The sequence below is a fragment of the Motacilla alba genome, chromosome 4 (genome assembly GCF_015832195.1).
Source record: "Motacilla alba alba isolate MOTALB_02 chromosome 4, Motacilla_alba_V1.0_pri, whole genome shotgun sequence".
Classification (NCBI taxonomy): domain Eukaryota; kingdom Metazoa; phylum Chordata; class Aves; order Passeriformes; family Motacillidae; genus Motacilla; species Motacilla alba.
The window spans coordinates 25,458,767-25,471,356 of NC_052019.1; the positions used below are offsets into that span (position 1 = coordinate 25,458,767).

A 12,590-nucleotide genomic window follows, 5' to 3' on the forward strand; every position below is an offset into this window, starting at 1 on the left:
TGAAGGTTTTAAATAACATTACCAAATAGCATTCAATAGAAGTAACTGTCAGCTAGAGGAAGTTACACATCTCACAGATGAGATGTTGGCACTACATCCCACAGGTATAAAGCACATTGCTTTCAAGTATTAAACCATTGTTTAGTTTGCTATAAAAACATTGCCAAAAATGCAGCCAACTGAAGTTTTCCATGCTCAGTTTTTAAACTCGGGCTGAAAATACTAAGCTAAAATAAGATTATTTCCATAAAATATGTTAAAATAAGTTTTTTTCCTATTAAAAAACATTTGCATTTAAGCTATTTTACCAACTTCTATAAGGGCATAGGCTGAAATTTTCAAAGACATTCCCTTGCAATAAAGATGCACTCTGCCAAAAAGAAATTAATAAAAACGTAAGTAACTAAAATTCTATGCTATTTCCCTCAGTTCTTTATATTTGCATGGTCACTAAATTTTAGATTAATTGCTATAATCTTAAATACACACAAAAATATTCCATTTGTTAAGTGTTTTAACTTGAATATTTAATCACTCATATGAATGTAAGAGGTATATTGTGGGGTCTCATGCCCCCGGATTGGGGTGACCCCAAAAGATGGAAAAGTCTCTCCTCCAACCCATGCCTTCAAAGAAAGACTCAGTAGTCCTCTGTTGTCCATTCTCAAGGTTGTTTATTGTTGGTTATCTAAAAGATTCTTTTCCTGAACTGCTGTGGCCCATTCAGCAGGTCAGACAAAGGCACACTGCCCTCCCAGGGGGCTGGTGCCATCTTTTATATTCTATATTATGTATTATATGTTTATACTTTTTCCCCAATGCCTATCATCTATATTGAATAGTGACTTTCTACTCTAAACCAATCTGTGAGTGCCAACATCACCAAAGACATGGAGGCTAGGAAGGAGAAAGAAAGAGGACAGGGCACACCCAAATCCCTCCATCTTAGAACTCCTTACCCCCATGTACAAAACTTGGACCCCTGCGTACAAGGCTTAAAACCCCCCTGTACAGCACTCAAAAATTCTTCCTTTCACTTCGAAACTACTTCTACTACAAAACCTAAACTTGTGTGTGTGGCTTGTAATTCTTCATACAGAGTTAGTAATTTGCTCCACAAGCTAAGATCAAAACCCCACATATCTTTAGCTGCATGCCAGAGTCTCAGAGCCCCCTGCCAGCAGCTCTGGCCATCCAGAGCACCCAGAGGGATGTCCTGAGTTCCGACAGTATATAATATCCTCCAGTAGGAAGCACATGCCTATAGGCCCAAAAATGGAGCAAAACAATTGTAAAAGCAGGAACTCCAGGCTTCCAATAAAGAATGGTAGTTTCAGGGTCCTGTATGGAATAAACAATAGGATCTCTGATCCCTGTTCCTCATCCCCCTATACATTTTTTAAAAGAGCATCATGAGAATGCAGAACAAACTCATTTGAGTGTACAAAGCTGAAATAAAACTGGAACTAGGCAACCTAGAATAAAGAGTGAAGACTAGGATGAGGCTCCAATTAGAAGGTATCTAATTGCTAGGAAGACCTGAGACAGACTAAAATCAGAAAAAGTCTGATGACTACCTGTTTTTTTGGTCAAGTTGTTAGCTACCAGAGAAAACATGGGACAAGGCAGTAGGGAGCAGAGAAACCAGATGGAGTGAAAGGAGAAGAGATGGGAGTAGCAGAGCGCAGCAAGGCAGGACTGGCTGGGCAAAAGGCGCAAGACTGAGCTGAAGCAGAGGAATCATGGACTGTGAACAGGGACAAAGCCTGGCCATGAGAGGAAATAAATCTATGTGACAACAACTGCAGTGCTGCCAGGAAGAGGACTAAGACAATACAGTAGGTGCATTATAAAAACAAGAAAAAGACTGTTTTGGGAAAGGGACAGGAGTGGTAGTTCAGTAAATAAAATTTTCACTCAGAACTCAGTGTTGCCTTATGCCTGGTCTCCCTCCACTGACAGCAATTATTTGTCAGTTTCACAAAGCGTCTCTTCCCTTCCTGAGCCAGATACCACTGTAAGCAGGAGAAAGGAACCTATTTTGATGTCTATTCCTTTGTACCTAATAAAGGCAGAAATTGTTGGCACTTCGATGATATGGGAGAAGAGTTCAGACAAAGTCACAGCCTATTTGAAACAAGATTACTCTCAACTAGCTAATCCTCCCTAAGAAAAGCAAAGTATTTTAATGAAACAGTTTTTCAAAATCCAAACCCTGGAGGAAAGGGCAGAGTTTTTATGGTTTTACAGAAAACATGATAGTATTTCATTTTAAGACAGACACTCAAGTAAAATTTGGGGCTTCTAGAGTTACTATACACTTGTGATTGGTACATTTCAAAAGCAGAAAGCTCGACGAATTACAACAGTTAAATTAAAATATAGGGCTCAAACAAAATTATGTAATAGCTATTGAATTACTTTCCTAGTGAACTCTACAAAAACCAAAAATAAATATATAATTTAAAACACCAAAAGCACAGAAGGAAAAAAAGATTTGTAGGCACAGAACATGAGAGAGAAGCCATCACTACCCTTGAAAAGCTACCTACAGATTTTGTGAAACTGTCACATTCCTGAAGTGTCACCTTAATGACCTCTGAAGTAATGGTTGTGCACAGTCTTCAAACAAGCTTAACTTTTCAAGCTAAACAAGCCTAGGGTTTTTATTTAGCTAAGAACCTAACTTCTTTGTGTGTAAACATACTAAAAGTTAAATGGCATGTGTTTATTTGAACTGTATATTCAAAATATCTAGTTCAGTGTTGCTCAGGCCCTGGATTTTGTTCTTTCATGTGTCGTTCACTATATTCTCTCTGCACTGAAGGGAGTAGCATTCCCATGGGAAAATGTAGCTAAATGAATACAAGTAACAGTGACTAAGTGTATTTACTGAAAGTGAGGATATATTTTTATTAATAGGGGAGGGGAACACTTGACTTTTTAACTTCTAAGGATCTGTTAAAATTTTTTCTTTGTACATAAAAAAAAGGGAAAATAAATCTTTCTTACAACTCAGTAAATTACACTTCAGGTTCAAGACCCTAACTTCCAGTATTGAAACTCTAAACAGTTAGCTTGAAAATTTCACCAAATCTCCTACAATGGAGAGGGAGAGAGAGAGCTTGGTCTGAGTTGTTAAATAATCAAAGCACTGATCTTTCTTCCACCTCTAGCAATTGTGAAAAGCCTGGCTTCACAGGGTGCCTCTGAATTAGAAGCAGAGGGAAAGTTTGGCTGCTAGGGCCATGACAAGAAGCCTAGCCAAGCCATCTCTTCCACTAAGAAACAAGTGATTCCATCTGTAAATGGTATTAGCAAAAGTTGCAACCAAATATAGCAAATACCAAAATATAAATCCACAGACTTACTAGAACACTAACTAATTTGTATATAAAAACATTTAATGAAGTATTAATCAAAATAGTTTTAAGAAACTGTGACTAATAGATGAACAGTCTCTACAAAAATGTGCTAATGACATTGAGGAAGGTGGTACAAGATGCAAACTTTTGTCAGACGGGAGTACACTCAAAAATATACTTTTAATGTGACCCAACACCATATGATAGCGATGTCCTCCAATTTCCATCAACAGATGGCAGATTATGAGTTCTAACTGGATGCTAACCAATGTTACATAAAAAGACTGCAGTAGTCGAGGTTAGTACTTGTATGCAGTTCTAGAGCCTATTTATTAGTTACAGCTGTCTCTTTTTTTAACAATTTGTTTTGTCATTTTTTTTTATTACTGCTTTGTCCTTTTTTTACTACTACTGCTTCCTAATGCACTAAATAACTAACAACTCTAAGTTAACCTTCTAATAGGGTTCATTACAGGTGAAGTTTTCCATCCCTGAAGTTGCATCCATCACAAAACACATATGCAGGAGCAGTTGCCATATATGCATAAAGTTACTACTAGGGCTGGAGCTGTGAGACTTCAGAGAATGTAAAGTAGAAAGCAATGGTGGTGGTGTGACTGCACAGCTGAAGAACCCAGCCAAAATCCAGCACACTGTGTTGGTAGAGTGAATCTGCTACTGTTTCAGAGGAGCCTCCTTACTGAGACTTTACTAGAGAGACTATAAGTTAAGTGATTTTGAGCAGAAATCATTAGTATTTGGTTGGGATGCCTTCAGTAATGCATGAAAACACTCAGTGCAAGACAAACATCAGCAAATTTGGCTTTCAAGCTCTAAGATTGTAAACGTGTTCTTTACATGTTTAAATGCTATTAGCCCACTTCAGTACTTAGCTTGCAGACCCAACACCTACAGATTTCCTCCGCCCAATTTGTTTCAGACATCTCTATGTAAGTTACACTTCCTGACCTATATGCCGGAAGTAACATTTCCAGGGTCAGCTTAGAGAATAAGAAGAAATAGAAGAACTGTCTGGGAGTTCTCAACTGTGTCTCAAGCTGCACCAAGGGAAATACAGGCTAGAATTAAGGAGGAAGTTTTTCACAGAAAGAGTGGTCAAATACTGGAATCATCTGCCCAGGGAGGTGGTGGAGTTACCATCCCTGGATGTGTTTAAAAAAAGACTGGATGTGGCACTTGGTGCCATGATCTAGTTGAGGTGTCAGAACATGGGTTGGACTCGATGATCTTAAAGGTCTCTTCCAACCTAAAAATTCTGTGATTCTGTGATTTCTGTGAGTTATATGAGGGAATACGTGCTCAATTCTGTAGACAGCTGAGATATGAATGTTGCAACAAACATTGCAGGATGATCACAAAACAGTGCTTGGTGCTCTGGACAACAGATGCATAACCATGCTTTTCTTGCAGGACGAGCAGACAAGGTTCCCCTCTGACAAAAAAAAACATGCCTTGCCAGAGCAATTTAGATGTGACTTTTTCATTAATTGCTTAGAGAACTTAAAAAGTGTGTATAACAGAAGTTGTGACCCACAGAGAAACTGTCTATCCTAATGAGATTGGGGAAATGGCACTAGTGGATCAGCTGTGTAAGCTTCCCGTGCCCCCTTTCAAGAAGGGAGCAAGCCACTGATCCCTGATAAAAACAGAGTGTGACATGCAGGTGAAAACACAAGTGTAAACTAAATACACAGATGCTGTGATAATTGAGTAAAGGGAGTCAGAAAGCACACACCAGACATGGAATATGATTTGGCATCAAAAGCTCACTCAGGCACAGGCACACATGAACCGGCTGGAAGGCATGCAGACTCCAGATGACAAACCTGTTCTAGCCATCACCAACTGAGCTTGGAGTGTTTGCCTGAATGTGACCAGCACTTCCAGGCAGCTGGCACAGCAGCTTTGTGGATTGCAATGCCAACCACATAGCCTCACCTCCAACAGCAGAGATAATTGTATCCCCCCACCCCAGAGACCTTGAAGGACAAAGACTCATCTAGCCGTTCTTGTGTCAGGGAGCTTCACCCACTATTTAAATCTTGCAGAGGCTATTCAGTATTCTGTAGTGTTTATGCTGTATGAAGCGTTTGATTAAAATAAAGCATACTTACTAGTTTAAAAACAAATTACAAAGCTACAGTAATACAAAGTTACCATTTTGCACAAAATTATGAAAATTGTTTGCAAAAAATGTGGCCTCAACCATTGTAAATAATTTACAGTACACAGAGTATGGTAACAGCTGACAGGAATGACTGTGCATATCACATTAAAAAAACAGAAATCTTTAATAGCATGTAAATTACATTATTTACTAACAAGAACAAGGTGAGGATGATGTGGATGGGGAAGAAGAAAGGCTAATACCTGTTGTCTTCGCTTCTCCTCTTCAAGAGCAGCTTTGGCTTCTGCTTCTTTTATCTGTCCAGACACACAAAGTTAGATTAAACTGTTGTAAACAGCAGCTAAACCTATTTTCTTAAGAAGTCTTAATTACTCCTTTAGAATGGTTCTCAGCAAAAGCCTGCAAACTTTCCATCAAGCGAGCTCCACCATCCGAAAGCCATATGAAAAGTAGTCATGCAAATTACAATTGATAACTCTATAGAAATATTTTGCAGAGTTCAAGAAAGCAAATTAAATGCTAGAAAGTATTAAGAAAAAAATGGTGCAGAAAATATTGTCAATACATAAAGACCCCACATACTTGAGTCTTAGCACCTGCATTCTATTTTGGTCCTACAATAATATATAAATGTGAAACCTGAAAATATACAAGAGACAACAGGCTGGAGTGGCTCCCATCTGAAGAGATAACTAGGATTCATCAGGTGACTAACAGGACACCAAATCCTGCAGAGTACACAGATGCCAAACAGGGATAAAACATCAATAATTATTTTTCATAATGCAAAGGCATAAAATGAATTTACCAGGAGGTTGGCTCACAATAGAGGAAAGTATTCTACTCCCACAGAGTATTTGGCTAAATCTAGAATTTCAGTGCTACAGGACATTTGTAGATGCCAAAAGTTTATGTCAACTGAAAAAAAAACCAGGCATGCTAATAGGAGATAAATCCAACAAAGGCCATTAGAAAGACACCATCTCAGCCTCTTAAGTTCCAACAGGAAGAGTATATGGGAGAAGTTTATATATCTCCCTTTTTTTATATCTTTCTTAGGCTTTTTGCATTGCAGTCACTGAATCAGTCCCTTAGAAAATTTAGATACAAAAATCTATTAATAACTTGAAATGAAAAAAATCTTGATGCTAGTAGCTGGATGATGTGCATAGTAACAATGAAATAGTTAACTGAATACTGTTTGCACAGGTAGAATTGATTATAAATAATTTCCAATTCAAGAGCCTTTGATGACTAAGGAGAAAGCACACTAGCTCATGCTTTAGCACACTGTAGCCCAAACAGTAGGCACTGGGGGCAGGGCCAAAAGCACAGTCCTATTTGCAGGTTTTCAGACTGATTTTTAAATTACTAAACCTTATATCAAATAAAAGCACTACTGAGAATTTCATTAATCAAGATACAATGGCAGAGTCTCTTTAGAAATGTGTGTAAAAGACCTTTCCAGCCATGCACATCTGAAATCTGAAAATCTAGTGTGCAAAAAACTACACAATGAGCCCCCTAGTTTTTCACCACCATCTAATGGCAAAACTTCAGCTACAGAAGACAAAGTGACCCTCAAACGTAGAAAAGAGCAACAGAAAAGCTTCTTTTTACACGGGTGTGGTCATATTTGTATGAGATACACAGGTATAATGTACACAGATAAAGGGAACCTTAACTATTATAATCACAGCATGGAAAAACATTTATAGGACTATTTATTTAACAAAATGTACAGTAAAAGACACATTCAATTCCTAGGCATCTAGTGAGTATGAAATGCTTACTCAATAGGTGCTGAACATAAGTTTCATTAAGAATTAATGCACTTTGGTTTTAGAAATTAATGGGTGTTTTGCAAATGTGCAAACTTATTTATCTTCGTAAATGTCTGCAGTTTTCAACAAGTTTTTTTGCAGTCTGGACACATTAAACAGTAATAGACATAAGTAAACCACTTTCATCAAGTGCCTATATTAGTAGGCTATTCTAGTATGTCATTTGCATAGTAAGTCAACACAGGTAACAAAAAGGTGCCTAGGAAGAATTTAAATAAAGCTTTACCACTTTATATATAAACCCCAAAACAAGTAAATACCCATTCTTCTCAGAAGAAGGTACACATAGCTAGGTTGTGGCATCTAGTATGTCTGTGGCATTGCTTACAGCAGAAACTTGTGGCCATTTGCTCACTGCCTTAGACCATTTCTCCCTGTGGATTACAACATCAGGGCAAGACATTCGTAGTGTATCTGCTGCAGTCAGACAGCACTGACACTGCACCACTCTGAGACATGCTGCTGGGTCTCAGCTCATGCACTCTTAGTGTGAGCTCACCTTGCTTTAGGGAGGGACTCCATATAGCATGAACTTACCTTCTTCACATTCTTCCTGGAACTATTTGTTATGGTTGGTATTCCCTAAAGGCATATCCCAAGAGTTTTAGCATGCAACCTCTTGCAAAATTGTAGGATTTGGTCAGTGTGGTACTTGTTAGAACGTGTCAATCAATTCTGCAAATCTAAGCAGAAGCTGACTTGTCAGCTTTACCCACTGAGTTCTTGGGTTGTACATTTATCACATCTAATACTTACCTGATAAAACCCAAGGAACTTACACATCAATTCTTTTTGTGTATGTTTTTATTAAAGGCTTGGAACAGCAAGGATCATATCCTGTCTCTCTGTGTGGCAGCACACAGCAAATTCTTTACATCATAAAGCAAATGAGCTAGGGAGAAGTCACATTAACAGCAGTCTAGGTAGTATTCTGCAGTTACTGGAAAGTCTCAATTCTTCCAGTACAGGATAACTAATACCATGTGGCAGATTATACTCCACACTGGACAAGCTGAGTAACTGATAGCTGCAAAACCTTCACTGGAAAGACAGATCTTACAATGCCCTGAAAAGCAGTCTGACTCTAGTCTTACAGCACTAATGACTATTTTATCATCACTGATCATCACTTGTTCCCAGTGGAAAAGGAAAGAATCAGTTCCAATCAATTCAAAGAAAAAAAAAAAGGAAAATAACATAATAATATTTAAAAATAGTATTTGAGTCAATTAACACCATTCATAAATTCAAGACTGAAAAAATAGCTACTATTCAACAGCACATTCACTTACGTTGCATTTCTGCAGGTACTGCCTTGAAAAACGTGTTCTTTTTTCTACTTTTCTTGAAGCTCTGAGAAGAAATTATAGCTCCAATGGATACATTACCTCATATGCTTTCCGCTTCATTTCCTTGCATAATGCATCACATTCCAGTGAAACTTGGCCTTCTTGTATCTTGCTGCACTGCACTTCCTGTTAAGTATAATTTCTCTTTTATAATCATTTCCCTATATAAGATTTTAGTTGTCAACTTCTTTATGAAAATAATAAAACTTTCTTATTTAGTAAAACATTGGTTTTACATATAAAGCTAATGACTGAATGTTCTTTCAGCCTGTAATTATGTATTAAATGGTCAAATGGTCCTTTTTTTTTCTTCTTTCTAATAAGCTAAGGTGAAAGGAAGAATAAATCTACAGTCCAGTTTAATTTTTCCCCTCTTTACTCATCTGTTTGCCTTAGACAAGTAAGATAACCCTCTGAACCTTTGCATTTAGAGTGTCAGTAATTTCATATATATTATCTTAACTGGCTTAGATTACAGGACATAGTCTGGTTATGGGGGGGAAATTAAGTAATTCTCAATCATACTTTCTCCCCTTTTCCTAGCATTGAAGAAATTAAAAAAAAAAAAACAAAAAAAACCAAACAAAGTGGATATCTGTAAGCAGAGGCTGCTCAGTTTTAAGCACTTATTCTATAGATGTCACTTTTTCTCTTGCTGAGTATCCCACCTGCAAGACTTCTTGGATGCACAAGACATATTTTGGAGAAGCTGAGGACTCTGGGGAACTGCTGGAAGGTTCAGAAGTTAACTGGGTCCAGAAAGGTAATTTGAACATTTTTTAATTAAGACAGATCATGGGGGATTTTTTCATTAAGACATTATCATCTGTCAAAACTTCATATAAATTTATGTTGTTCCCCTCATAATAGTGTATAGCTATAGTAAACTTGCTATATTACTTTGTCCTTATCTGTGTTAGAAGCTAAGGATGCTGATGCCCATACTTGCTTCTAGGTTTGCAGGGAACCTTAATTAATTACATTACTTCAGGTTGCACAACATCTGTGCTAATTCCAACTTCTGTACATTTTCCCAATATCATCATAAAAATTTAATTTTTATTCTCAAATCACTCCAGGTCATCTAAGTACTTTTCTCACAAAACTACAAAAATTGAAGTGTGAATGAAGTCAAAGCTATTGTTAAGTCAGGCATTAAGTCAGTCAAACGTATTTTAGAATTAACAAGATTTTATATTCTCCAGTGAATCTGCCGATATAGCAGCCCAGATCTTCAGCTAATATGAATTGTTACAGCTCTACTATAGCAACCGGCCCTATTCCAATCTGCAGCATCCACATAATCCATCCATACAACTCAGGAACATGCAAAGAATATACATCCTTCAAAAACTGCAACTTGTAAATTTACCTTTTTCAGTCTCTTACACAGACATCGGAGTTTAACCTTCTGGCTGCAGTTAAGCGGACAGCTACCTGAATGGCAAATCTCTTTACACCGGTGACCACAGGGCAACTGTAAGGAACAAAACACAAATTAAACTCCCACATCAATAAGGCATTATAAAATTATCAAGAACCTATGGAACTGGTTTTATTTCAGACACATAATTTTAACAGAAAATTCATTGAGATAATCAGTCTTTTAACTTGTGAAATAATTTATTTTTCTTCTTTTTTTTTTGTGGGGGAAAATGTTTGCTTCTTATTTACTGGTTTTCAGTTCCTGTAGGATGATTTCTCTTTCGTTGGCATAGCTTGATTAGAAGGCAATTTCTCCTTTCACATGTTTCAAGAATAGTCATTTCCACAGTAATGTATACAACAACCACCCTAGCTATCTCTCTGCTGGGGGAATACAAATGGATAAGGTAAAAAAAACCTGAAAACTGAAATTATCTGTACTGTAGCTACTTGTAGATTAGACAGAGTAATAAAGGAAGAGGAAAGAATCAGAAGCAAAAATACCACAGAAGAAATCTTCTATTCAAGCATTATCTCAGCTATGCAAAAGTCAAATAAAGGTCACCAAAAATTCTTATCGTGTCAAAAATAATTTCACAAAATCCTAAATTTCTGCATTTGGCATATTATCCTATTTCTTCCATCTGAAAGATAAAAGATTTTTTTTACTGCCAGTCCAATTTTTAGCTTACAAAGAAAATATCATTCATTTACTGTGTAAGAATTGAGTTACTAATTTAAGTATGCTGATTGATAAGATTGTAGCAGTGCTCCCAGCACTGCAATAGATAAAATATGTCAGGAAAGTAAATAGATTTTTTTTCATTGTTAGGAACTTGACTAAAAATGTTCCTTGCTCATAAGAAGTCTTCACTGTAACAATTTTTCATTTTCAATTACATAATCCAATACTGTTAATAACCAAAAATAGAATCTCACAGAAGACACCTAAGAAACTTACTTATAGAGAGCTTTAAAGCCCCCAACTACCTAAAATAGCATTAGACAGTGTTCTTTATCAAAAGTGAAATTTCACCTTTTCACTGTCATCAAGGGATTAACACAAATTGGAAAAATGCTCTAAGACATACAATTTTAAGATCCGTTTTTCACATTTATTAAAAAATTCAAAATGTATGCATACTACATCACTTCATCCACAAGAATGAAAATAGTAAAGAAGTATCAAACCCAGGTGGCTACAACTTTGATTAGAAAATCTGGGTTCTCAGAAGTACATTGGAACAGGCACAACCTCTGAGCTAGCATCATGAAACACATACCTGAACAGAACATGAATCTTTCTGACTAAAATTATGGAACACATACACATGTCTTCATGTCCATGACAGTCAAAAGCCATTGTAAGTACTTTGTGCTTTCAGCTCAGTTTGTTAGTTATTGTTTCAGCACATTTCATACAGGACTAGATGGAACCTTTAAGTCACCATGTTCTGTTCTGAAATCCAGTCCTCCTACAGGCAGGCACCAGGACTGAATGAATACTTACTGTGGAAACAATCCCCCATTCTGAGCCTATTCTACTGTTCCACCAAGGAGGGTGCTCCATGAGGTCACGACAAGATGCAAGAGCTTTTTTTTTTTTTGAGTTTCCTAGGTTTGTTCTAGCTAGTCTAAGCTGCAGTTCTTATCCTTATATTGAAGTATTTCTGTCTTTTCTTAAAAGGCTCTTTATTGTCATAGTATTGCCTTAATTGAATTTCAACTATGTTCAATCAATGTTTCTTGAATACACAGCCAGAACTGCATGTAATATTTCAAGTGACATCTCAGCAAGAAGGACTTTGTACAATGCCTTAATTGCACCTCATTATTAGTAGAGTACAAACATCTTCAGGTCTCATTGCATTTCTCTCCAGCATCATGCTGTGAAAATAAGAATATATGCTGTTTCCTGGGAGCTTATTATAAGCTTCACATATATGGTTTTATTGTTTTGGGGTTTTTTTCTGTATTTAATAACATGACCCCAATACATGTGTTCTACAGATGCACTTCCTCAACTCTCATACACTGACAAAACCCCACAACTTTTTTCATCAGAAAATTACAATGTTTTTACTGCCAAGGTCATTACTGAAAACAATGCAAACTTAAGTGTCAGTTCAGTCCTTGGAAAATCTTCCTTATTGTTAATATCTCTTGCTCCATCTTTTTCTTTAGTTTTGATGTTGCTTTGGGGGAGGGAGTTGGGTGTTTTTTTTCCCTAAGATAATCAAATACAGTTGCTTCTTTTAGCCACCTTCATGCTGGTATTAACCCTCTCCTGTATCTGAACTAGATATTCACTAAGTAGCATTGACTCACTCACTCAGCTGAAGCCATATGCAGCAGATCTCACCTATTCATTTTATCTGGAGGGAAAAACATATAAATTGGTCACCTTATCAAAGAAGGAATCTAGGTTTTTTTCAGGCACAAGTGATCCTCAGCAACT

The 12,590-nt window shown here is 37.0% G+C and overlaps 1 protein-coding gene across 2 annotated transcripts in view; it reads right to left on the reverse strand.

Moving 5' to 3' along the window:
• Positions 1 to 12,590, reverse strand: part of NFXL1 (nuclear transcription factor, X-box binding like 1) — a 45,940-nt gene that overhangs the window by 3,307 nt on the left and 30,043 nt on the right. For both annotated transcript variants that reach the window (XM_038135713.1, XM_038135714.1), the window contains 3 exons: positions 10,080 to 10,184; positions 8,747 to 8,833; positions 5,757 to 5,810 (listed from right to left, as the gene is read on the reverse strand). In XM_038135713.1, coding sequence (XP_037991641.1) covers positions 5,757 to 5,810; positions 8,747 to 8,833; positions 10,080 to 10,184 — 246 coding nt within the window. The remainder of the gene's footprint in view (positions 1 to 5,756; positions 5,811 to 8,746; positions 8,834 to 10,079; positions 10,185 to 12,590) is intronic.